The sequence below is a fragment of the Pararge aegeria genome, chromosome 3, assembly GCF_905163445.1.
Source record: "Pararge aegeria chromosome 3, ilParAegt1.1, whole genome shotgun sequence".
NCBI classification, from domain to species: Eukaryota; Metazoa; Arthropoda; class Insecta; order Lepidoptera; family Nymphalidae; genus Pararge; species Pararge aegeria.
The window spans coordinates 8,486,543-8,514,165 of NC_053182.1; the positions used below are offsets into that span (position 1 = coordinate 8,486,543).

Sequence of the window (27,623 nt, forward strand, 5' to 3'; positions counted from 1 at the left end):
TTACAGAACCTATTTTTTTGATTTAAAAGTCTCTTTCATCTTTATGTCACAATCCTTTTAAGCGAAATCAATTATAACATCAAAGAGGATATAAAGCTAACCTAACCTACGTTACTATGAAATGTACCGCAATCGCGAAACAGTAGGGTGGCCTATTTAATCTGGGGTAAGACCAAAGGATAGGTACTCAGATAAAGGACCTGTTTATCTGAGAATGGATAAAATGCCATCTTCCGTTAATAACCTATAAATCCATCACAAGCCGGGCCCTTGGCGTGAAGGCGGAAGAGTAATAAATAATTCAGGAAATACCTAATAATTGTTGGCACTAGAATTTTCAACATTAGCTTCCTACCTAAGCAAAGAGTTCTTTAAATAAATAACTAATAATTACCTATTGTATTAGATTATATATTGATATAATGTACCTACACATTTCGCGTACCCGTAACATACCTACTATTGGCTCTGAAAGTAGTAACTACATAAAATGTTTTAAGTACCTAAAATCTATTTATTACATAGAAATAAGAGTGTCTCTGTAACTTATAAAATCTCCCAGATAACGCGCCTTTATGTGAGAGTATCTAATATAAATACCTAGTCTTTTCAGTAAGCAGGTAATTCTCATTTAAGTTACTTAGACACCATAATCCAATTGTATCACTGCATCTAGGCCTCAGAATAAGAACCTATGAGCTTCACCCTTAGTTATAGCAGCGTCAAAATGGCGTCCATCAATTTCAGACAATGGAAGTAACATCAGCCTGCCCTGCCAGGTACCTTACAACAATAAATATTTGTTCAGAGTCAGAATCTGAAAGTGGTACCTACTATAATTATTATAGACGTATCTAGGTATGATAATATGCAAGTTAATTCTACTTTGCGTTTCAAAATCGAATTCTGGTAGGTGACTTTCAATATCCATTCACCGCCGATGTTCGCCATTTCAGCTTGCAAAGAATTATTTATATATTTAATTATATTCTTATTCTAACACTAGGTATCATTACAGAATACTTAAACCTAATGCGATAGTGTAGCTTTTAAAAAAAAAATCTTAACATCCTTATGCCATAGAATGATACCTAAGTCAGCATGGTGCCAACTTGACGTGCCGCTAAGTGATTTAGTGTTCCGGTGCGATGTAGCGTAGACAGTAGGGAGGTATGATGGTATCACACTCCCTAACAGGTTAGCCTGCTACCATCTTAGACTGCATCACCAGGAGAGATTGCAGTCAACGGCTAATTTATTTACTTATTCATTTATAAGAATTATTGCATAAATACACGTATATACGTGTATTTATGCAATAATTCTTGCATAAATGTTGCATCAGATGTTGCAATTTAGCAATAGTGGAATTTAAAAAAAACACAAATGTACTCTTTCAGATTTCTTCATTCAGAAATATAATATTAAATGGAACATTAAAATGCTTTGCTATTTAGCACGTTCTTTATTTAGATTTATACATATCTGGTATGTCGTTTAACGTTTCTAAAAACTTTTCTTTCAATCGAAGCTCTTCATCCGCGACATGGATGCTTTCCTCAGCGACATTAATTAATATTTCAAAAAATTCAAAAAATGTAATCTCCACATCCAAATCCACTATCTTGTCACCATTGCATATTTGGGGAAAAATTCTTTGAAATATATTTATAATGGATTTACTAGATACGTTGCCAATGTTGAACAGTACAATAGGAACAGAACAACTCAAGTCTTCCCCATCGTTGCCCACGTGAATAGGTTCATCTGCGAAATAAATGAGTTTCTGTGGGCCGTTGGTTTACTTTCTTTAAAATGAAAGTTTTAAGTAGTAGTGAGTTATTAGGCTTATTGAGTGTCGTATTTTAAGATTCAGCGCCCTGTGCCGGTAATATTGGCCGCCCCATAAATTAATGAAAAAAGTGAATCAAAATATTAATATCCAAGAGTATTGACGATGAAGCTAAAAAGTCATAAAAAGAAATAAACTGAAACACTATTTATTCAATAATAGAAGTGCAGGCGGCTTCGTCCGCTTTACTATGATCTACTGTAATTATATTTTCCCGCTGATGTTATAAATGCAAAGCCTTTATGCGTGGAGAGGAGTTTAACGATTCCCATTTTAGCTTAAGCCATAGGAACCGTTAATATTTCCAGCATAAAAAGGTATATTCGCAATAACTTCGGCTTGCGCCGCGTCTAGCAGCCTGCCGCTCGGGCAATGGCCTTTTTGGCCCTAGGGTAAATAGAGAGAGTGATAGAGTGATTATGACCACTTTCTTACCATTTAAAAAAGTCATTTCATCGCCAAAAATGTAAGCATTTCGTCCCAGCTTATTACAATCACGATTCACAAGCGCATGTCTGGGTTGTTGTATTTCATGCGGTGGATATCGAACAGCACACAAAAATGCCCTTAAAGTACAGGGTTCTCCCAAACCGTGGTATAACCCATAAACACTTTTAAGTGGCACGAATGCACCATAGCCTTCTGCAAGCTTACCTGATAAATGTTAAGAGAACGTTGTAATGAATCTACGAATAAGACTGTAAGAATAATCGATGTAGGTAGGTACTATGTTATTAAAAACCATTATAAACCCTTAAGTAAGCACATGAACGTGTGATCGTACCATACTACTAAGGTTTTAGCACTTGAAACAAGCTCGAGCAAGGTCACCAGAATGAAAAGATATACGAGAGAGTGCTTTGTATAGAGTGGCCGAATTCAATGAAGAAAGCAACTTCTTCAAGATAATTGTCTTCCAATACGAAGAACTATTTTGTTGCTTCCTTGTGATAACCTACTCGCTCGTTTATTAGAAATAAAAGTTAAGATGTTTGAATATTACGCAATCGCCTAAACTTGGTACTGCTGAAAGATTTTTGGTAACATACTTCTTAGACCAAAAATCGTTCAGACAAATAGCCCATGTCTTGGATTAACACATATGATGTCTACACACGATCCCTCTTACTACGTACCACAAGTAAACCTCCAAGTCATGTCAGGCTATAAAATAATAATAGACTTAATAGGTAATAGGTACCTTTTTTACGACCAGCCCCCGGTAATATATCATTTTCCATAAAACATCTAAATGCACTAGCGAGCATTGTATCCGGTTTGTTTCCAGGCAATTTTCTTTTAGCATATAACTTACTAGCTATTGTAATTAAGCTGTGTTGAAATTGCCAGAAATATATTTTCTCAAATGGATTGTGAGGTGAACTCGAAAGCCATTGCGGGTTCTCGTGAAATTCTCTATCAATTTCAACTAGCGTCAAGCCTTTATCATGTATATTGCAATCATAATATAATTGCCATAAATATAAACGAATTAGAATCGGCGTAAAATGTATCTCTTCTTTGTTACATATAGTTGCGTATCGATAGTATATATTTTTCAAATTGGCTTCGTAACACCTTAGTGCTTTACTTAGCGCACTAACTTCGAAATCTATTAAGTTTGCAAAATTTGTTGAAGTCATTTCATGATGTTTTTCATCTTTATAACCAAGTGGCGTGGGTAAATTGTTAGCTCCCATAAATTCTTTGACGATTCCAGTTAGGATTTCTTGTTTTCTATCAATATTTTTGATTGCTTGTTCTATATGGTAAGTCAGGCCGACTGTTCTATCGCAAATGTCAAATGCGAATGGTTCTACTACAAGTTGAGTATATTTATCAACGGCACATTCACTTTCTTGCTCTTCTCGCGTCAACAGACCGACGTTGTCGTCAACAAATAAATGTTTATGTTGTAATATAAGTCCATTGTTAGTGACGAATTTACCAACACCATGCTTTTTATTATGTTTAAATTCTCCTTTGTAGTATGAACCTAATCCTAAGCCCAAATTCAGTATACCAAATCCGTTACGTTTACCCTTTTCCCAATAGCCACGGTATGCGCACAGAGACGGCAACGACATGGAATTATTATAATAGGCACCCCAAATGTAAAATCCGTATCCAGACATCACACCATTTTTCCATTCACCTCTGTAAAACTGCGTTGAATATTTACAATTGTAGTACCTTAGGCATTTATAACAAAAAAAAATGTCACTTTACAGTTCCTACGACTTACATCATGATTTGGCCATATCATCAAACCCTTTCCTTCTCTTACGTTATTATGCCACTCTCCTTTATAACCGCTCATTTGGCAATATTCACGAGACCCAAATCCGTGACGAACGTTCTTTTAAACCAAATAAAGATCTTTAAGCTACGTTATTAGTGTATAAAGTACTTGGTATTAACTTACGGGCAGCCGGGTAAATACAACTGAGTAATCGACCTTACTTTTGGTTCCTTTTAACAGATATTTAATAATATTTCCTATGCAGCCTCGTTTTAAAAAGGGGGTAGGTACTTCGATTTAGAGGAATTATTATAATTTCAAATAGGTACGATCTTAATCTTAAAAAAAATGGTAACCCAGGTTTTTGTGTAAATAAATGTTTATTCAAGGTATTTAAGGATTCAGGTGTTGTTTTACCTACTAAGATAATAATTTTATCTCATTTTAGCGTGTGAACTTAAGATAGTTATCTAAAGTTCATTGATAATATTAAAATAATAATTAAATCACACAAAAATATATTTACACAAAAACCTGGGTTGCCATTTTTTTTTAAGATTAAGATCGTACCTACTTGAAATTACAATAATTCCTCTTAATCGAAGTAAACCTGTATCAACCATAACATCAGCTATATTATGGTTGGCACAGCTTGAGTGAGTGCTATAAATTCAAGCGGAAGGTTCCAGGTTTAAACCCCGGCAGGAAAAACTTGGGTATATATAAATTCTGAATTTTGGTCTGGTCTGGTTGAAGGCATCTTCCGTGGCTAGTTACCACCCTACTGAGTACCGACAAAGACGTACCGCTAAACGATCTTGCATTATCGCGTAGAAACAGATTAGGGATACGGGCTAATAACTGCCATACTCGTAACAGTACGTACCTACAGGTTAGCCCGTTACTATCTAAGACTACATCGTCACTTACTAGCAGGTGTGGTGCAGTCAAGGACTAACTTGTAGTGGAATAAAAAAATATTTAAGTAGGTACAAACGTATCAGCACTATAATCAGTATTAGTTAATCTTCTTACATAAGCCCACTGTCCATCATAAGAGTTTTTAGGCGATCTTGGGTAATTAATGACACCCTGTCCATGTTTTGTACCGCAATGCCAGGTGCCGGCGTACGAAGACTGTTCGCGCGAGTTTACATAGAGTCCTCTACCGTGACGAAGATTTCCAGCGAAGTCGCCTTCAAACCAAGTGTCATCTTTCCATTGAATAATACCTTTTCCTAATATTTCGTTTTCCATAAACTGACCCTGTGTTCGATCAAATAAAATTAAATCAACTAAAAATAACGATCAGGAATACGGAAACAGAACTGGAAAATAATACCGTTACCCCGAGACTAGATTCAAAAGAAAGTAACTTACTTCTGTCTTATCTAAACATTAAAAAGAAAACATTTTTTTTAATTAATTAGCTTTCTATTTGTTCCATGAATTTAGAACCTTATTGGCATCAATGGACTTACACCCTAAACAGGTATATATATATCATTATTTATTTATGTATATATATATATATATATATATATAGGAGCCTCTATGAAAAAATCTAACTCAATAAGACCAGTAAATTTAGGCCTAAAAATTACCATTTTATGAACTAAGTTTTGAAAAAATGTTGGTATCTAATCTAGGTTAGCTAGCTAAGATATGATTGATGTGCATTATATAAGGCTGGTAAGTAGGTATTTGTATACTAAGAAAATAGTTCCGTCTGCCCACTGAAAACGTCCTTCGCCATGCATACATTTCATCGAAATGTTGCCTTCATACAAATTCCCGTTCCGAAATCGAATTATCGCTTTTTCATCAGGCCCTGCCCACCAACATATTTGTGCTACATCGCTCTGTAACAGTAATTTTATTATAATTTATTAAATAGTACTGAAATAAGGAAATGACCTTTTTTAGTTTTTTTTTTGTTTACGGGGGAAATCTTCAAAGATACCCGACATCAGGGAAGATCGGGTTATGTGGGATTTTTACCGACTAAAACACCCTCGGTGGCCATCCTCGGCACATATTTGGGAGGCTCCGGAATCTACTAAGAACGCACCGGTGCCTCCCTCATAGTGCGCATGTAGAGCTCGTCCCGGGAGAAAATATTCCCCCGACCTCATTTGCCTCGCTATGGGCTGCTGTCCTGCCTGGGTCGTGTAAATTAATGTTAGACGGCAAGAGCCCAATCCTGTCCGACACCACCCGATGTCCCTACATCTATATGATGTATAAGTACCTAAATGCCAAATATCTATTGCTTTGTTAAAGGATTATGGTTCAACCACTGCACCTCTGTAAAATGTGGCACGTAGATGGCCATAGAACTTTATACCGGGAAAACAACAGTTCCGAAAACGAAAGAGATTCAAGAAAAGAAAAAACGCGGCTAGCTCAGGTGTTACGTGTTGGATCCCCGACCGGAATAATTTGGGAATTTGTAACAAATTTTCTATGTATTCCGGTACGATGCCGCTTAGAAAACGATTGGGAAATGGTTTAACATAATGAACATACGTTTATTTACATACCACTAACACGTTAGCTCCAGTGGCGTGCACAGGGTTTTTGACCAGGGTATGCAAAAAGGAGGTACATTGCATAAAATGGAAAAATTCCCCTCCAATATACTTATATCAAATAATTTGGGTATGCAGTGCATTTGTGCATGTATGAAGTGCACGCTACTGGTTAGCTCGCTACCATTTAAGACTGCACCATCACTTACAACTAGATGAGATTGCAGTTAAGGGCTAACTTGTAATAAAATAAAGAAATAAGTAGGTAATACAGGTAATTTTTAAAAAGAAATTAAGTACCAACCTGTGTGTTACTATCGTTTAATTCGATTTTGGATCGGCTCTTTTTTGATTTAGATGGTTTCACTGAAAGGAAAATATATGTAGGTCTGAAAGAAAAGTATAAGTAGGAATATCCTGGCATACCTACAGCCATTTTTCAAGATGAATTTCCTAAGGTAAATCCTTTCGTTGGTAAAAAGGATACATTTTGTAGAGTATTATGATAATAGTGCGAAACATTAAGTAAGTATTTAATTAGAGATTTCATCTTACCCAAACCCTTCCTTTTCTTACTAGTTGTTGTTATATCGCTCGGCGTTTTATTAATATCAATATTAAGGTCCTCGTTCTTATGCTGTTTTATAACTTCCCAAGATTCTACAATATTTTCCAGCATAGACTCAAAGAGAATTGTTATAATTTCTTTGCGAACAGACCCTCTCGGTCGATACCCGAGGGTAATTGCAGAGTCGCTTATAAGTCTAGCGTTGGAATGTCCGCGCGTCGTAGATAAACCTTCGAAATCATCTCTAGTTGAGGCTTTTGGTACTGTAACTGAGCTATCTCGTCGGGTCAAGGTTCTTTGCGAATCAATGTAAAACATAGCAATTTTAATTTATCTATATTATACCAACTTAACCAAACTGCTCTAGTTTATTCAATCGTTATAACTATCTTTGGTATACTTTGTTCCTGATATCAAGATAATACCCACGCAATACAACCTAAACTTATTGAATACTCGTTATGTTGTATTGAAAATCAACAAAAGTGAATAACTGACACTGATTTTTAAATCAAATGAACGTTTGAACTCAGTATTTATATTCTCTTTGGCATCCAAAGACGAAACGAGATTATCAATTTAGTGAGAATAGAAACTCTTAGCAAACTACCCTTCGATATTGACAGATACCTAATTAATTGAATTATCCAATAAAAAAATATACCAGTTAGCCAGACAAATGCCATATTGCACTCATATCGCAATGCAACGATTATCCGCTTTTCGTAGGGTACTAGTATAGATATAAGTAATAGGTATCACTGACCTCTGATACTATACCTAATAATTTATAATAGAGGTCAGTAAATAGGTACATATAGATTGAGGCGCGAAATTTATAGGCACCTAGTCAATCTAATTTAGATCTAATCCAATCAAATGTGCTATCCTTGTCCTACTATTTCCAGTAGATAAGGATAGTTTAAAGATAGATTTAATTATTAAACTCAATCTGCTACGTGAAGATTGATTACTAACCTTAGACGCAGGGGAACAATCCATCGCCCATTGTAGATAAATCCTCACATTGAACTGGACAACCAATCGGATGAACGGAGCCATGCGTAGGGGCATTGTAATGCGACCCGGAGGGTCTGACGCGGGTGCGTGCGAAAGGGTTCCCGTTGCCCAGCCAGCAAGCGACGAGTTTGAAACCCGTGGGTTTAAGGCAGTATCTGTGTCTCACATAACTTCCGCCCCTGTGCCTCGTAGGAAGTATCGGTAAAGATTTTCCCACGCTATTGATATTGTTCACATTTACAGAAGGTAGTAGTCGAGCTTTCGCAATTCTTGCAGAATTCTGGTAACATTTTAAAATATTACAAACGTGGAACTTTGTCCATGTTGACCGCACATAAAGGACATAACTCGAAAATAGTACTGCAGGGCTAGCATGGGCGGGGGACACTTCTCCACGGGGAAAGGATATAACGTTTATCCCCTCACGCATTTATATCCACCCCCCGAGCATGGGCACACGGGTGGACAATATATCCACGGTGGATATAATAGGGGAAAGACGAACCCCCGGGAAATGTCACAAATTAATTATTCTAATCTGTGCTCATGGTTTTGACAAATAAATTTTTCGTTTTCTGTTTTGTTTTAGTTGTCTAAGTTTTTTATTGTTTTTTTTATCTATAAATGTTCCTCGTCTGCGGCTGTTTGTTTATATTATTTATTCTGGATTTTTCAAAGTGGTTTAAAACCTACCTTTCGAGAAAATAAAATGAGTGCTAAAAAGTAAGTCTTCTATTATAAAATGTTTAAAAAAGTGACTACCTATTGATTTAGAAGCGTACCTAATGAATGAATGTTTTACAGTGAAAGTAAACAGAGACGTTAATCATCAAGATCCAATCCTGTTTACATATCAAATTATTGATCTTGTACTATTTTATTTAAAGTTGTGCTTGCCTTTTTCTATGGCCCATTAGTTGACAAATTTGTGTTTATTCAGATCAAGAAGTAATAAAATACAATTGCAAATGTTGGTAGATTTCATGCCAACCCACAACCACCTTGCCACTGGGGAATTCACAGGAACTCTTAGGAGCCAAAAGGGCAGACTCCCAGTGGCAAATCTTAGTCATTACTGAAGGAGCATGGGCCAGACGGGACGGTCAATCAGTGGAAACAGTTAAGTCAATTTTGCGGTAAAGTAAGCAAGTGCAAAAAATTTAAATTATTTATTAGTGTTGTTGGCATCAAACAAGTCTTGCATAATTTTTCCTTTATTTGCAGACGTGGCAGGACATTAAAAAAGCTGCAACAGCACGGGGACGCAGCACCACAGGCAACATATACATAGTATACATGTTGCTGCAAAGTCAACCAAGTGAAGAATTTATTTATTTTCCAGAGTAGGTATAGATGGAAGAATGCAGGATGCTCATTTATCACACAAAAATAAATTAAAAAGGATGAAAAGGTTAATTTAGAAATTTTATTAATTAAAATATGTATTTATAAATCTTTCACTTTTTTGTCGAGCAACTGTTAACAATCTTGTTTGATCGATATTTGATGACTGATGTTGTTCTTCGCTCGTATTTACAAAATTTACTGTCATTTGCTCCATTAGAGTTCTGAAATATACAAATTATATTATGCTCAATACTGTTGACCCAAATTAGTAGGGCAAATTGTATGTGAAAATGCTGTGAAATTGTATGATTTATAAGGAACCATTATTATAAGATATAATTTTATAATATTACCAAACATTAATGTGCCCAATAATAATAAGTTATGGGAACTTAAATATTATTTAAAGTATATATTTACAATACACGCCTATAATGATGCATAATATTATAAAGTGTTATGCAGGCATATATAAGTGGAGATGCTTTTTCGGGACTGTAATGAAGCACCCAGTCAATCCCCAAGCTGCGAAATGTGTCTTTGAGGTACCTATTGGCCCTTTCCACACAGTTTCTTACTTGGCAGTGCCAGTTTGTGTACTTCTCTGCAGAACTATTTGGTGCAGCTTCTAGATCCGGAGTCATCATCCAAGGCTCTAGAGCATAGCCTGAGTCCCCAATAAAATTCTACTTTGTTATTTAAACATGTAAATTAATTCCTACTTGTTTTGCTTTTTCAGATTTTCTCCAAGATTTTAATAAAATGTTGAATAGAAATATATGCACAATCCTACATTGTAATTTGGACGTGATGATTAACCCATGCCCATGTTAAATAATTTATCAGACATTTTTTTTTGTATTTTCTTATATTTCATTACTAAATACAGTATCTACTGCCAAGTTTTTGTACTAATTCCTCAAATAAACAATTTTATTATAATGAGACATTGTTTTTTGTATATTCATATGAATAATTTACCAGACTAGTCGTATACAACATATGCAGCAGAATCCTAGGCATGTAATTTCTAGGTAATTATGAGGAGTATAATATAATGATATAGGTAGGTGTGTAACTTTTTTTGATTTGCATTGTTTCCCTTTTATACTAGTAAATGGCAACAATAAGTAAAGTTTTGAAAGTTTGCACATTTTATTTAAAACATACATAAGATGTAGTACTGTCCGATTCTACTTTCATACAGCTGTATCTTTTCATATTTTACTTTAGAGTTAATAAATATGAATTGGTCATGGACACACACCACAATCTTTAACTTACTTGATTGTTTAAGTTTTTGATAAATTCTAGATCTAAATAATTTGTCTTTACCAGTTGAACATCTATCGTGGATCTCCAGAGTCTGTTCCCGGGAATAATATCTACTTTGGCATTAGTCTAAAATGAAATGAAAAATAATTAAAGTACCTAGCATTGAATATCTTTGCTATGTACTTATACTGAAGTACTAAGTACTGACTAATAATTTTATTATTAAAGTAAGTATATCTATATTTGATGAGGGGATGTCTGCCATTGCCAGACGGGTGATCAGTCCTATGTAAGGACCATTCCACCCTATTCCCCATGTTTGAGACACAGGTTTTACTGGTGTCCCGGCAGGGTCCCCCCTGAAACCTACCAGTCTCTGTGGTGAACCTAACAATATCCCCTAAGGTGAGGTTTGCTAGGTCTTCTTCACTTATTCTATCCTTACCTTGTAGTTCCCATCTTACCAACACGTACAAGGGGCACTCGGCTATAAAGTGAAAACTAGTTATCACATCACTGCACTTTGAACAGGATGGGATTTATATTTACTAATGAGAATTATTAGGAAGTAAGTACCTATATATACTCACATACTGACAATAGCTCCAGTAATTTGGGTCAGTTATTTGCTGACTGTTGTTTGAGCAACAGCCATGGTCTTGACCTGTCCCCGCTGATAACTACCGTCCGCTAATAGCCTTAAAGATGTGAGAACCTAGACAAAAAGTGATTAGCCATGCTTTTTTTTAAACCTACGTTCATATATAGATGATGTCTTTGCACAAGGTGATTTTAGGTACTTAATAACAACTTACTTTTATGTGCACTGGTAGTCCATCGACAGCATTTAGTGGTTAGTGCCTCTTTAAGGTCCTCGCACGAGTACAGCACACAATTTTTACCCATCCGAAACAAGTGTTGGAACTCTGCATCGGGAAATTCGAACGGATTACTGGCGTCACGTATAGATCGCCGGTGTAATTTTCGTTCAGATTTCTCCATTTCACTTGAATAATAAGAGCCCCAGAAAGCACGAGACATGTTTTTTTCGACTTTAATTCGTTAACAGAATTTTAAACCCACGTCTAAGGACGGGGATAAAATTGTCTCTTTCAAATGTCAAAAAAGGATAGTCTTTCCCCTTTCATTTCTTCCCATGCTATGGGCGGGGGATATATATCCACGAGAAATGTCAAACGGGGATAAATTTATCCTCTCCCCTGTTGCCGTGCTCTGGCAAGGGGAAAAGATAATTATATCCCTTGATAGAGGATATAATCGGGGGATATAATTTATATCTCCTGCCCGTGCTAGCCCTGCTGGGAGAGTTCGTTGCCGCACATTTAGGTATACAATGCCGCGAAAAGAAGGCAAAACACAGCGCATTTTTGTAATACGTCATCGTTATGTGCCATTTTAATAGAAGCGGCCTTACTATTATATTTTGAGAATACTTAAAACGATTTTTCTCTTTATATCAACAGTAACTCGACAATCGAAAGAAGACTAAGTAAATATAAGTAGGTATCTACAACAGCGACTTATACCTACAACTGTTTATTATTAAGGTCACGTTTCTAAGTGGGTCGGTATACCTACATATCTAAAGTAAGGGTCCAACGGGTACAATAAATAAAGTCAGAAATAATTATTCGTACTGTTTTATTTTGATGAGAAATTTTATTTTATTTTTCAATTTTCGCCTGATTCGGTTGCCGTCATCGTTGTGATTGCGTAGTTTTCTCGTTGCGCTTTCCAGGAAATCAGCATCGTGTAACTCATCGTCTATTATATTGCGACCTGTTATTAATTTAATAAATTAAACAAAAAAAAACTAAATTATATTAAAATTAAAATGAATTAGCTTTATATTAATTTACAAGGTTACTTGGAAAGGCAGTATTTCTGATACCTACTCGATTTTGAGAGATATTATTTAATGTAATGTATATTTCAATTTAAAAAAAATATTACAATGTAAGTAGTTATAATGTCTCAACGTCCCATTTATATGTGTTTGCTTTTGAAACGATTTTGAGAGTGTATGTGTGAGTCATTCTTTTAATTTTTAAAATTATTTACCTACGTTTTTAGGACATTAATCTGTTTTTGTTGCCATATTAATTCGTAAGCTCATTTACGCATATATTTTTCATCAAAACTTTGTACAGTATTTTACTTTGTAAAGTATGAGTCGCAGAAAATAGTTGAAAAACAGAAGTTTTATAGTATCATGAGTGTCGTAATAGTACTCCATTTCCAACTAGTGATGTAAAGTAGTATAGAAGTTACTGACCCCGTTGCCATAATTTCCATAGATCCAAAAAACGCCAAGCTGGAACTTCGCCACGGTCTTGTATTTCTTCTGAGCGAGATTTTGTATCCAGCGACGCAGTTGCCCTAACGTAATCGGATTCACTCTCAGTAGTTTGGTTGCTTCCACAGCTTATGCTCAGTGAGATATACAGCATAACTAAAACCTGATTTAAAAAACAATGTTTTTCCCTTTACATGTTGTAGGATTTAAAAAAAATTGGTTGCCTGTAAAGTCGGTATACGGGCGAAAGTTTTACGTGACAACGACTTTGAGTGGTAAAATAATTTTAATGTGAATATTCATTCGTATAGTAGGAAGAAGGATGAAATAATAGTAACAATTTAAAACATTTATTTATACAAAGAATTATATTTAAAACATTAATTTATACAAAGAATCTCGAATTTCATATTAACAAATTTTATTTTTACCTTTACACATACATACGTATTTATATACAAATATACATACAATAACTTGCAATACATTTGCGTACAATGAAACAGCGTTTACTACAAAGGGACGCGTGCCTTTCACTTTTTATGTCTGTCTCTCTCGCTCTTAGGCGGGCTAACCATGCCCGAGTGGAAGGGACGCGTGCCTCTCACTCGCTCTCATTGTGAGCGCATAACGTGAGCGACGCGTAACGCAGTTTCTTGAAGTGTCACCCGGCAAACCAATTTATAAGACGTTGTCACGTCAAAAATATCATAGGTGCCTCGTATACAAGCAACATATTTACCTTGGCCACCATTATTTAACTTGAGCAGAACGAAAATTACACAGATTAGTATTAGTCTTTAGATTACTGTAAACGTGTTAAATGAATGAAAACTTGGTCACCTGGTTTATATAAATTGAAATATGACCGGACGTTACACTGGCTTGACATGGTTATATGTTCGGAAATACTGCATAGAACAACAAGTATTCGGCAACAATTATTGCATGTTCGGTTCCCAATGATCCAAATCGCAATCAGTATATGAGGCATTGCGTAAAAAAAAAAATTTGATGTCTGTTACTATATCCACGGAGCAGTCAAAATTAAAAATTATATTTTCTATTTTGTGGCTAGGTAGGGTACTTAAACACAGAATAGAAAATAAAATTCTTCCTCTTAGTCGTTACAGTCTTGACAGAATGGTCGTGGTCGTCTAGGTGTTGTGGCTCGCCTTACAATCCGTCGCCACTCTGCTCTAACAGTTGCCTTTCTTGCGCATTCATGTAGAGGAGCCTCGACTACGGCCTGCACTTGGTCTGGCACCTTCTACTTTCCCTTGAACCACAAGTCGCTCAATGGGCACGTCATAACGCCTGAACACGTGACCGAAGAAACTAAGAATTCGAGCTTGAACAGCAGAAGATAGGCGCTGTTTGATGCTGAGTTCGTAGAGAATTGATTTATTAGTACGGAACATGTTCCAGTTCACTCCCAACATTCTCCTCCAGCACCACATCTCAAGAGCATCTATTCTTTTCTTCTCAGTCTCCCTCAGGGTCCACGTCTCCGAAGCGTAGAAAAATATGGGGAATATCAGTGCTTTATCTAGCCGGATCTTAGTGGCTTTCGTTATAGTACCTTTACCAATACTTATAAAAATGCATAAGATTTGTTGTCTGTTTTTTTAAATTTGTTCTATGTATCTCAGGAAACCCACGGAGTATTTAAAAAAAAAACGAAATAAACGCTGACGAAGAACACGGGCCAAAGCAATCAAATAACGTTGTTTCAGTTTAATACAGAATGAAAACAAGACGGATATTCAACACAACTTTTTATTAAACCTTTAAGCATTAACAATCACGTGATTTTAATAATCAACCAACTCTAGGTGTGGTAATTTACTCCAACTTTTAAATTTTTAATACCATGATTAAACATTAAAATACCAATTAAAGCTTTTTTAGTGCCATAAAAATATTTTATTTTAAATAAAGCCAACACGAAAGAAAAACCTAATACGTATGTGTAAATTCGATGTGTGAATTCAGTTAAGAAAAAGCTAAATATAAAGTTATAATCTTAAAATCTAGAAATAGAGTATATCTTAAAGTTTCAATAGCTATCATGTCTCATGCTTGATCCCCAGACCGGCATTATATTATCTAAAATGTCCCTACAAATAAATGTGACAGAACGTCGAAATCCCGCACAACCCGCCGAAACCTTTCAAATCCCTTTTAAACCGTTCAATAGTATTCTATGTTTCTTTGTTAGCCGGGTCGGCGGCTTTTGTGTACGCACACGCCAATATACTCCGGTATGCTATCGGTGGGTTTTCCGGCTTTACATTTTTAGAATTTTGAAAACTTTATCGGCGGCACGAGATCAACTATTTCTAAAATAGTTCAGCAACCGTCGGTGTAGCTTTCGACATGTTGGTTTGGTAGCACGCGAAGGCGGTAATCGCCGACAAGATTCTTTCAACACAAAGCCACACTTGCGTGTGTCCTTTGAGGAAATGCTTTTTTACAATACGATTTATTTATATACCATCAATAATACAATCATTGACCAAATAAAAGCACGGTAATAGCAAAGAAAACGCCAAATATTAAATCAAACTATTAAAAACCTTATCGCATCCAACGCCTTGCCATTATTATACTCTATAGATACCGAGAACTTTAGCTTGCAATCTAATTTCCACAAAAAATCATTTACAAATCCCGACACTGTTACTGTTCTACTACCATATACTAGACACACATGACGACAGGAATTATAAAAAAATATTCTCTAATTTCTCAACACTTACAATTTTTTTTTTTAATTCTTCAACTACAATAAAACGCTACGCTTAAGATTGTCTACGTCATCATATTGTCATTGCGTTAAGTGTTAGGTTGTTTATAAGTAGGTAACAACTAACAAGTGGCTATACATACTTATCAAATAATTTATTTAATTAAAGCGTACATTGGTGCTGCCTTGAACATGTTCTGTATCTGCCACGCCCACGCACTCGGCGTTTCTTTGCCTTTAGTGACACGTTATAAACAGTGCCCGGCCGATTCTGTATCTCATTTGACACCAAATTTGGCTAGCCACTGAGGAAAGTAGCCACCAATTAACCTGATAAATTCATATTTTGCATGCCGAAACCTAAGTTTGCAACTGAGTTCCATTGAATTAAGAACATACAGAATCCTCATTCAGCCGTTATTCTATGCAGTGCATTGTGTCCAAAAACATTGTGTCCAAAAACGGTTGGCAGAAACAATTACGTAATGTATAATAATAGTTTAGACGTTATAGCTTTAATATAAGACGTGTACACGGTTTCTGTATGTCTTAATTCTGTGCGTGTTCAAATCAACTCGGTTGGCAGATAAAATTACTTACGTAATGTATAATAATAGTTTAGACGTTATAGCAACGCTCTACAGTGGCTAGCTAAATTTGGTGTCAACTGAGGTAGAGAATATACCTGCTGTACGTAAAGATGCAGCCTTTTTACAATTTTCGGTTACCTACCGATAACTTAATATTTAACGTTCTAATATTACACAACATTTAGATTTTTACAGGTAATATAAAAGATGAGAGTCGGGTTATAACACGGTCGATTTAACTCTACACTTCGCTGGAATGCAATGCTTCGCTGCTCACGTCGCGAAAGATAAAAGTACGTTAATCTTAAATATTAAGGCACTTTGCACTAGATGATGATTTCTAAATCTGGCGCCAAAAATATGGTCTTTTTATTATTACTACTAGCTGACCCGTGCAACTTTACACCAAATCGGTTATTACCGGAAAACACAAATAAAATGTCATTTTCTAAAAATGAATCCTAGCTAGATCGATTTATCGCCCCCGAAAACCCCTGAATACTTAATTTCATGAAAATCGTTGCAGCAAATTCCGAGATTCCAATTATATATATACAAGAATTGCTCGTTTAAAGATATAAGATTCATGAAATGACGTCGTCATCCAATAAGTGCAACGATAACTCCACCGTGTCATAGGTTAATTATAATAAGTGTGAAATAATTTAGTCGTAACACCTACTTACGTTTACTCTTTTCTTCTATATACAAACTATTTTATAAATCAGAGTTTAATTCTACATATTTTCGTATCTTTTGACGAGCTAAATTACTCTCGCATTTGGCACTAAATATACTAGTACTTACTTATTGGTATTCACAAATATTACTATGAAGTCTCATGTTGCGTGAAATCACACAGTGAAGGTAAACCAATCAATTATTTACATGTGGACCGTAGTACTATACTACGTAGTAGCGTTCGTAGAAGTTAGTAGCGTTCCTACAATACTGTGTGGACCTACACTGTAGTGTACTTTACACACACAGTATAGTAGGAAATGGGGTCTGGGAGACTGCAAAATAATGCTTGAGAATAGCCTATAAAGAGTGAAGATGAATCACCTGATCACATAATAGTTAAAGAGATAAATATTGATTTTTATTTACAATTATTAGCTTAAATATTATTATTACGTTTTAGATTTTATTTAGTTTTTAAATAGTTTATTTTAGGTTATAGTTATGTATTAATTAAAATAAATACATTTATCGTTTTTACTAAAAAAAAAAAAAAAAAAATTATTAGCTTTAAATATTTTATCTTTGGCATGTTAATGAGCAATTCAATTGCTATCTATTCTATAAAAATAAATAATTAAGTTGATGACACATTTATCACTAGAGTATTTCAGTATTCATAATTCAAATCCGGTGCGTAAGGGGGCGTCCATATTTCTAACGTAAACGCGTTGGATTGTTATTGTAAAAAAATTGCTTCGTATTTTCATTTACGACTAGTTATCAATAATACTGAGAGTTTCATTATAACTGTTATAGAAATGTAACAGAAAAATTGCATGATATTTGCCGAGATATTTGATGGGATATCCTATCATCTCACGTATTTTATGAACACTCCCTTACGCACCGGATTTGAATTATGAATACTGAAAGGGATCGGCACGCAGTTAGATGTGCAATCAGCTTTAATGTTCGTGCTCTCGAGATCGAAAATATCTACAATATTAAGATTAGGAATTTAATTGAGTTTTATAAATATAGCGTATACGAAATTATTGCTAAATTCCACTATTTTGTATATTCAGTATTCACTATTTGTAGCTTGAATACATATAATACCCTAAGAACTAAAGAACATCTTCATCGATCTGGCATTTTAAATCTTAATCCCTATTTATAATACTTTCCTGTACGAAACTATCTTTTAACATTACAAAATTTTGTAGTACCTACTACCTACATAAGTCTGTTCTAATGTCTGTTCTGTACAAAAAATAAAACAGACACAAGAAAAGGACAGGCAATGATGAAGCACTATAACACGCCACCCATGTCGAGTCAAATTTTTTAATTTTTTATGGCTGAAACACTTTACCTGTGCCCAACGTGAAGTTAAGGTATTGTAAAAATCACATAATATATTTTATACGTGGCGTGGCCCGTAGGTTAGCGTACTGTATATATAATCCAGCCATAGGACGCTTCTGTCGCTTTCTTCTCTTAAAAATAAATAAATAAAATATACCACGACAATACACACAACGCCATCTAGCCCCAATAGTAAGCGTAGCTTGTGTTATAGGTACTAAGACGACAGATCCATATTCTTATGAATAATATACATAAACACTTATTATATACAAATAAACACCCAGACACTAGAAAACAATCGGCCGTCAAACATATACTATCATCACACTTTCCCATATTATGTTAGTTCTACTCGAACCGATGGTTTTATAGTTTACGGAATGTAGGTGTTTATGATTTACTAGACGGAGAGAGTATGGGTGTAGAAATAAATGACTTTGACTAAATGGTTGTTTGTGTTAGAAAAATTACTTCTAACGAGAAATATTTTATTTTAGCTATTTATTTAAATGAAATTATTGTGGCAAATAAGAATACTATTCCAGTTTTCCGGCAATGTGCACATTGCAACATGTACGACAGATGGAGAGTTAGATATATCAATGGAAAACGTGTTCTGTGTTCCGGGCATAACCACAAACTTGTTAACAGTGAGCCAGTTACTATGCAATATTTACGAAGCAATATGCATAGTACCTTAAAAATAGGTCCGTCGATTGTCCAAAAACACTAAACTAGCCGGATTACGTAAATACTGTCAATCACAAGAGTGTGAACGTTTAGAGGAACTGGCAAACGCGGTAGCTGTTGGTACCACTTAATAACAGCTTCGACTGTTGTTCACCAGTTCCAGACTACTAACTAACTAACTTATAAAATATCTGAACGAGCAACGACTAATTTAAAACAAAGAAATAGTATGGCATATAATGGCATTTTTATATAATCTTGACTTATATAAATATGCACAGAAGAATCTCTATCTTTACAATAAGTTACCATTAACAGATATATTGCATATTTGCTATTTTATACCCCATAACTGAAGTTAACACTTCGTTCTCCGTTTCGAGGGACCAAATTCGATTCTAGGCACACAACTCTAACACACAATATTAACACTTAAGGAATACATAAAAAAATATAAAATTAAAACAAACGATATTAATTAAAACTAAAATGCCCATAACTCCTTTTAGAGCTTAAACCGTAGTTAGTGAAGCTTAATTTATTGCAGTGTGTGTAAAGCCGCGTCACACCAGTAAGCTATTGAAAGAGCCCCGAATGCGTTCAAAATTAGTAAGGCTATCCCTAGCGAAAATGCACATGAGTTCAGCCTTTAGAACGGAAAACAGCATGTAATAATGCTGCTTGCATGGCATGGCGGGAGTACTTCCTTGGATGAGCCCTGTCCCAAAAAGCTCTAGGTATTACTACTATAAACTTTTCATATTACTTGCTTAGTGCCTACCCTCGTCTAAAACCTTGTGCATGCTGCTAATATAGTTGCACTGAATTTAAATTTAACTTCAACGGAAGTGTACATTTCCTATAATCGATCTATCCGTAATCTACGGATTGATTCCAAAAATATCTGTAATTTTTTTAACAAATTAACAACTTCGCGACGCAACTTATCAACAGATTACGGATAGATGCAATATAGAATACGGACATATGTCAACCGAACTATCAAGTTCGACACAGGAACAGGAATCTAGTTACCTTCTACAATCTAAGGAGTTAATGATCACATCCAGGCACTTGCACGCAAATTGTCCACAATACTAGTTCTCCTCCGGTGGCAGACTCGTACGCACGGCTCGAGGGCCAGGCGTCGCCAGGGTCACGAGTCGTGGAGCAGCCGCTGATAGTGGGGGAACACCTCGTACGGAGGCACGTGCAGTCCGAACTCCAATGCCACAAGCACGGCGAACTCGAACTTGATGAGGTCCTTTTTGTTCACTCTGAACGTTGTTTCTATGCGCTGCAGCAACAAAAAATTGTCACAGTTCTGTTGTCGTTGTTAAATAGATCCAAAAGATTGTTATTCATTAACAATAATGGATGACTCGTTTAACGAAACTTTTGGTTTTCGTGTAATATGTTATTTCTTATAAATATCAATATCATAGGGCATGGCTCTGGAGATGATTCAAATACTGTCTAAGAGACACTAAATTATAAGTAAGCAGACCGACCGACATTTACGCGAGCAAATACAGAAGTTGAACCCATCGGTGTAATCTGAAGAACTCGTGACTTCTATTATTTTTTAAGCAAGAACACCAAGCCAAGCTTCGTCATGAATACGACAACGGATATGAAATTTAACAGGCTTAGTTCAGCTGCCTATGCAGTAAAGAAGACAGACATAGAAACTTCTAGGCTATCTATTTTAGTTAGTTAGAATTAAGTCATATGGAATTTTACTTTTTGTATGGTATTGGTACTATTTTCGTGCTGCAGAAAAAGTCTGTTTGTGCAATCTATAAAATGGGTCCGAGAGAGTCATTGAGATGTTAAAATAATGACAGTCTATAGCCAATACATACTTGAAAATGAAATGTATGTTCACAAAAATATATCTTAATTTTAGAGAAAATGTGAATGTGTTTTAGAGAAATAAACTTGCAGAGCAATACACCAAATAAGCAATTCATTTAATCGAAATTGTATACAATTTTACAATAAATGGCAGATATCTTGGGGATGTCTCTAAAAAATTTAAAGTTTGTACCTATGTGAAAGCTTATTAGCTCCAATTATGGTATAAAGGATTACGTAAACGATAAAAAAGTTTTGGTGTGAACTATTGCTCGAACCAGGTTGCTTCTTAAATATTTTCAAATGACAATGTGAGATGGTGGTAGCAAAAAAAGCACCCGGATATGTTTGTTGTGGACTTCTTCTTAGACCAAGGCGCGTTTGGAATCCTCGTAGCTTTAGTTTTATGTTTAAATAATTATCGCCATCACTACTCTTTACCATGTACACATTTTGTATGCGACAAACACATCAGTGCCGTGCCTATTTGAATAAAGAAATATTTTGATTTTGGCTATTATTACTCGTTGGCTGCTGTGACAATTTTTTTGACGTTGTATGGGATTGTCGATATAACTACGATTAGAAAAAAATCTATTACCTCAATAAGAGCCTTCATCATTTCACCTTTAACATCGTTGAGTTTCGCTGATAGAAGTAAACAAGCTCCGGCGCATAGCTTTCTGTTATCTTTGTTAATAAGATTGGCCAGTATTAACTTTTCGAAATAAACGTAAGCCTGAGCAACAGATAGCAAATCTATACCACCATTGTCATGTTTTGCTATTTTGCGCATCTCTTTTTTTATGCTGAAAATATAATTTTTTTGTAGCTTGTGTGTAAATTACAAAGCAATGCTCCATTGCGGATTTGCACAGAGTGCAAGGTGGGGAGTGCAAACTCTTCTGGCGAGCTCAGGTGAGTTTGCACTCTGTGCAAATCCGCGAAAAAATCTGTGCGCTCTGTGAGTGCTAGAGCGGATAATACCTATACCCGTTATCGATTTCTACGCTGCATCGCCTCGAAACGATAAAAAACTAGGCGGCACGTTTGAGTCGGTTGGGTGATAAATAACCACTGCCGATGCACCCACCAGACCAGACCAGAGAAAATTCAGAAATTATTGATTACCAAATTGCCCCTGTCGAGGATCGAACACGGGACCTCCAATAATAAGACCACTGCGACAGCAACCGTTAAAAAAGGGACCTTTGAAATCTGCATTTAAACTGTATGCGTGTTTAATAAACTTTACTAAATAGGTCTCGGTTACCTTTTTGTATAACGTAACATGCACAGTAGTATACAAAATGACATTTCGCACAACAATTAGATGATTTACACAAATACTACAGCAGTAAAAAATGTCAACCAATATTGGATGTAACTTGTGTTGAGACTTTTTTAGATTTAAAAGATAATAAGATATTACCTTCTTAGTTTGCTGAGTGTTAATTTTATGTGTGGAAACTTCTCCCTGAACTTATCATTGAGCTCTTTTTTTAGGTCTTGAGGTCGGACATAGTCAATAATAGAAGTCATGTATGAAGTAAATGTAAGTAAAGTTCTGTGTTTGCCAGCTATAAGTTCAGGATCATCAAGAACATTCGGCGTATATTGAACCTGGAAAATTGTAAAATAAAAATTTACATATTCAATGTAAGCCTCTGAAATTATATTCAAATAATTTACTATAATTAATGCTGATTAAGTAATTGAATGACTTCTACTAAGATTAAAATTACGCCTGGGATTACAATCGAGGCACTCATCGTGAGTGAATAACCGGTTTCGACCAAAATCGGTCTAGGAAACTTTCATACAGTGGAAAAACAGGAAAAAATGGTCAATTATTTTTTAAGAACGCGTTTGGTACATTACTTGTTAAAATCTCGGATTAGCTTTTAGCTCATATGTCTTTTACCAACACAACATCGAGTCAGCGGCGCGCAGGGTGGCACGGCAGGGTGCAATACGGAAAACACTTTTAACTAACGAGAAATCAGAATTGCAACGCAGACAAAGTCGCGGGCATCCGTTAGTTCTAACTACTTATCATGTGTGTTTGCTGGTTTGTTTGTTGGTCCTTTCTTCACGCCCTAAGTAAGCTACCACTCGACTTGAAGTTAGTTGAAAGGATGGACATTTTTTACATCAACGTTTATGTATTCACGGAGGGTACCTCGCGTGGCGCAGCTAGTAATATAAATATATAGTGAATATGACTTACATATTTTTGAGAAAGTATTGTTCCTTCATCCCAATCAAAGGATTTATTCTCCACCGAAGAATGTGGTGGAGAAGATGCTACTGTGGCCCGTTGAGATGACTCGTAAGAGAAACACCTACAAAATTAGATGTGTATATTTTTAATCGAAATAAACTATCTCAGAAATTTTGCTTCCCATGCATTTCTTTGTCTGCCATTACTACAGTCCTACAATATTAAATGTTATGTGAAAACTAGCATGCATTTAACTAACTTTCTTGATAATTATTCTTTATTGCTGATTAACATGCGTTCATGATTGTGTGGGTATATTTTATTAGTAGTTTGCACACATGATGCTGAAGCACCAGAAGTTAGTAACATAAACCAATTACGAAGCCCTTTGAACCGTTATCTTTATAAAAACGTTAGTGTATTTCCATGAATATATATTATAAAAACACTATTTTACACTAACCTTTACTAAAACCTAATACAATTATTTAGTGTTCTATATTTTATCATACGTTACGTTATCTAAATAGATATAATCATATATGCTATCAAATCAAATTAACATAATATGTCCTATTTATATTACTTATTGTTATTGGTGTCAACTTAGTTGTACACAAAGCATTGAATTAAATATTAAATAATTAACAAATATGTCATTGCTAAAGGATGGGCATTACATTGAGATTTTTAAATTTACAACCAAACCAGCAACACTGTCCATTTCATCAATCAAGCTGTAAATGATGTTTCTAAAAATAGTAACAAATTTAAGATATAAAAAATCAACAATAGTTGTTGGAATAGATCGTTTCTGCACAAAGCCTAAATATGAAATACAGATATTATCTTACAAATGTAGATTTCCTTATGGTACAAGAAAAAATAATACTATAGCTTAAAATCAATATTCGTGAAGATGCAATATCTTCACGAATATTGATCACTGAAGTTTATGAAAATGATAACCCAATTTTTTTATTCAGTTTGTCTTATAAAGAAGCGGGATAATCTGAAAAAGCTATGACTGAACACATTCCCTAATCGGTTTCTTTGAGATATTGCACGACTGTACACCCCAAGCATGATACAAGTATATTGTGAAGAATAATTAATACATATACTGTGTCACAGGCACCATAAACGGTGAATTTTAGTAAGCTTTTGAAGAATATATAAGCTTATAGCAAGCAAAAAAAATGGAATTTTAGCTCATAATTATTAGTAAAATAAATAAAAATATAGTATAGCATTTTGAAGAATAAGAATGATTTAAGAAGTTAAATAAAAGATTATCTCTTATGTTATTTCATTATTATTCTTATATTATTGTATTCTGTTAACTTTTAGATGTCTTAACTTACAAGTACTTATATATAAAATAGATATTAATTAACTCTTGAAACTGGATGCAAGAACTCCATTACAAAGCTTAATTTAGACACAGGAAGTAAATACAATTTGTTAAGATGGTGCATAGCCACAAATAATTAATTAATTAATTGAGAATTTACATAATTATTTATAAAATTTTATTCAGGTAAAATGAAGTACACTATTTTCCCGTAAGTTATTGTAACTTTGGTTATCTTTTGTTTTTCGACCCCATTCTTGAGTTTTGTGCAACTCAGCTGCAAAGAATTGACTTTTCTAATCAATTTCTTGGCAGAAGCAATCAAGGACTGCTCTATCTCTGGTGTAACCAGTTTTTATAGCCAATATAAGATATTAATAAAAAGTTTGGCAAATAAGCTTATTTGACTGAGAATTACTCTTACATCTCTAACCATAAATGATTAACTCTGAACTATTATGAAAAAAATGTAGTTAGCAAGATTCAATGAATTTTTATCAGATAATAATGAGGAAATATACTATTTTTGCCAGTGGTTCTGTACAGCATTAATATGACTAATTTTGGCATAGCATTAAAAAATATTCTATTAATCTTTACCATTTTTTATCCTTGCGTCTCGTCAATAACTTAGTCCTGAAAATTTAAATGTTAGTGATGGCATGAGAAATGGTATGCAATATTCCAAAATGAAAAAAAGCACAAGTGGTTCTTATAAAGTCACATAATATAACATATATAATTATATTACTATGAACTAAGAAGAATCAGCCACTTATATGTACGAAATATTTTTAATGCTGACATGTTTCATGAATGTGTTACATAATACTGTTTTTATTTTCACATAAAAATAAAACATGGGAGTGAAAGAGAGTAAAACATGCACAAAAAATTGACATTTAGTAAAAAAAACAAAATTGCCATAAACAACATTGTGAGTGTGGTTTGTATTATGTAAAACAATGATTACCTTGCGATAACATGTGGTTGTCGGTTCATGATTTTCCATGAAGACTTATCAGTATAGTCTCCACCATACATCTTCTTGTACTGTTCCCTGGTACAAACTCTAGATGGTATTAAGAGTTTCGAGTAAGATATTTCTTGACCATTTTCTTCTTTCTCTAGTCCCATGAGATCAAACGGGTCAATACCATTATCAGTGATTGCAGATAAAGGCCTGGGTCCAGATGTGTTACGACGCCGACCACCTTCCTTTCGTAAATCAGCCCTGTGAACAAACCAATTTGTTACATTATACCAATATTGTTATTAATTAATACTATAATAACCACCACCACCATTCTTGTTGATAGTTATAGATTAGTGGTTAGGGCATTAGCCTCCTCTCTTACGGGTGGGATCCGCTGTATGCCTCTTTAACTTTTTTCAGGAAAAAGTGCACACGCGTGAGTTCTTTATAATGTTTTCAAAGGTGTGTGCAGTTTATCAATCTGCACTTGGACAGCTTATATTTTATAAACATTATATAATGTATATATATCTATATGAGGTTAAAGGGAAATATATATCACTATCACTTTTAAGGATTAATAGACCAGGGACCAAAGGGAAATAATAATGTATTTGCTGGTGCATATCCTAGTTAATGGGATTGTGAGGGTCAATGCTCATAAACTGTCTCTTCTTTGAGAGATTCCAGCAGCTAGACATAAATAGGTAATATATTTTATAAAATAAATGAAATGAAGCTTTCATATAACTTACCTGGCACCTTTTATAGTTTTTGAATAAGGAATAGTACTAAATAAAACACAGGGTACACCTTGTGCTGGTGCAAAAGCAAGCCTCTCATCCTTAAAAGATACACCTTTAGTTGATTTCATCATCCTTATTTCTTTGTCATAGGACTTTTCTGGAATGCATGTATTGCTTGTGCGAAAACGCCCTGTGAAATAAATAATTAAACTATAAATTGTTTATTTCTTATTTACATTAACTAACATCAAAAAATTGTTGTTACCAAAATTCAAACTTTCAGAACTGCTTTTATCATCTTGCGTGATTGCTACAATCTTCCTTGCTCTTAGTGAGCAGTGTCTGTCTCTAAATATTTCAGTATTTCCAGAGGAGCACCTGTTATGAGAAAAATCATAATGTTCATAGAATTATTACTTATTATTATTTATTTTATTATTTACCTAGGTATGGAATGATATTTACTAAATTCAAGCGGCACATTATATCCCAGCCTATTGCATAACATAGCATATATCATGTCCTGATAACATTAAGTTTCTACTTCCAAGACCTTGAAACTAAATTAAGGATTGGTCTTGGTCTGGTGTGAAACCTCACTTATTCATACATTAATTCAGAGCTGTTGTTGTTCTAAGAATACAAGTTTTTACGAAATATCACTCTACAACTTAAACGAAAAAGAAAGGATTATATATTGCTGTTGATTACCTTTCTCTGTAAGAACTATTAATGCCACCTTTAATAGGGGTGACAGTCGTTTGTTCCGAGTCTGAACTTATTGAATTATTATCACCACTAAATCGTTGTACTGGGCTGGTATGCGGTTTTAATTTGTAAGAAGTACTGTAACGGTACGAATCCTTATGATTATAATTTTGAGTATCTTTCGAATCACATTTGTCGCCTTTTGAAGACTTATCGACAATTTTACATAATTCTGTATCCTTAAAAGACCCGTCTAGTGAGATATTGGAGAGGAATGTCACAGCTGCAAGACGCCTTCGAGCTTTTTCATATTTATTGCGGTTGTACGACATGACGCAACTTAATAAGAATAATTAATTAGATTCAGAGCACCAAATAATCCTTTCAGTAAAAGATATTAGATACACAAAAATAAATTTAAAGTTTAAAATAAATATAAAATGTATTTGTCAGCTGTTGGTCAGCTGCACTACAGATGCAGCACAGGCTAATTAAATGTTAATGTCAGTTGTCAGCAGCAGC

At 34.7% G+C, this 27,623-nt stretch overlaps 2 protein-coding genes across 3 annotated transcripts; both read right to left on the minus strand.

Annotated features, from left to right (window-relative positions):
• Positions 1-1,465: 1,465 nt before the first annotated feature.
• Positions 1,466-7,605, minus strand: LOC120636977 (radial spoke head 10 homolog B-like). Its single transcript, XM_039908556.1, has 8 exons — positions 7,181-7,605; positions 6,930-6,991; positions 5,807-5,956; positions 5,130-5,360; positions 4,098-4,211; positions 3,054-4,017; positions 2,288-2,506; positions 1,466-1,767 (listed from the first exon to the last, which is right to left on the minus strand). Exons 1-8 carry the CDS (start codon positions 7,509-7,511, stop codon positions 1,466-1,468), a joined length of 2,373 nt encoding a protein of 790 aa, XP_039764490.1. The 5' UTR covers positions 7,512-7,605.
• Positions 7,606-17,738: 10,133 nt separating this feature from the next.
• Positions 17,739-27,554, minus strand: LOC120637284 (CDK5 and ABL1 enzyme substrate 2). 2 transcript variants are annotated; one of them, XM_039909045.1, is made up of 9 exons: positions 27,105-27,554; positions 26,659-26,771; positions 26,403-26,583; positions 25,645-25,905; positions 25,272-25,307; positions 23,324-23,438; positions 22,526-22,716; positions 21,695-21,902; positions 17,739-20,533 (listed from the first exon to the last, which is right to left on the minus strand). In XM_039909045.1, the coding sequence occupies exons 1-9, from the start codon at positions 27,431-27,433 to the stop codon at positions 20,393-20,395; spliced, it is 1,575 nt and encodes a 524-aa protein (XP_039764979.1). In that variant the 5' UTR covers positions 27,434-27,554; the 3' UTR covers positions 17,739-20,392. The 2 variants fall into 2 exon arrangements, with proteins under 2 accessions (XP_039764979.1, XP_039764980.1); XM_039909046.1 differs by lacking the exon at positions 25,272-25,307.
• Positions 27,555-27,623: the final 69 nt, after the last annotated feature.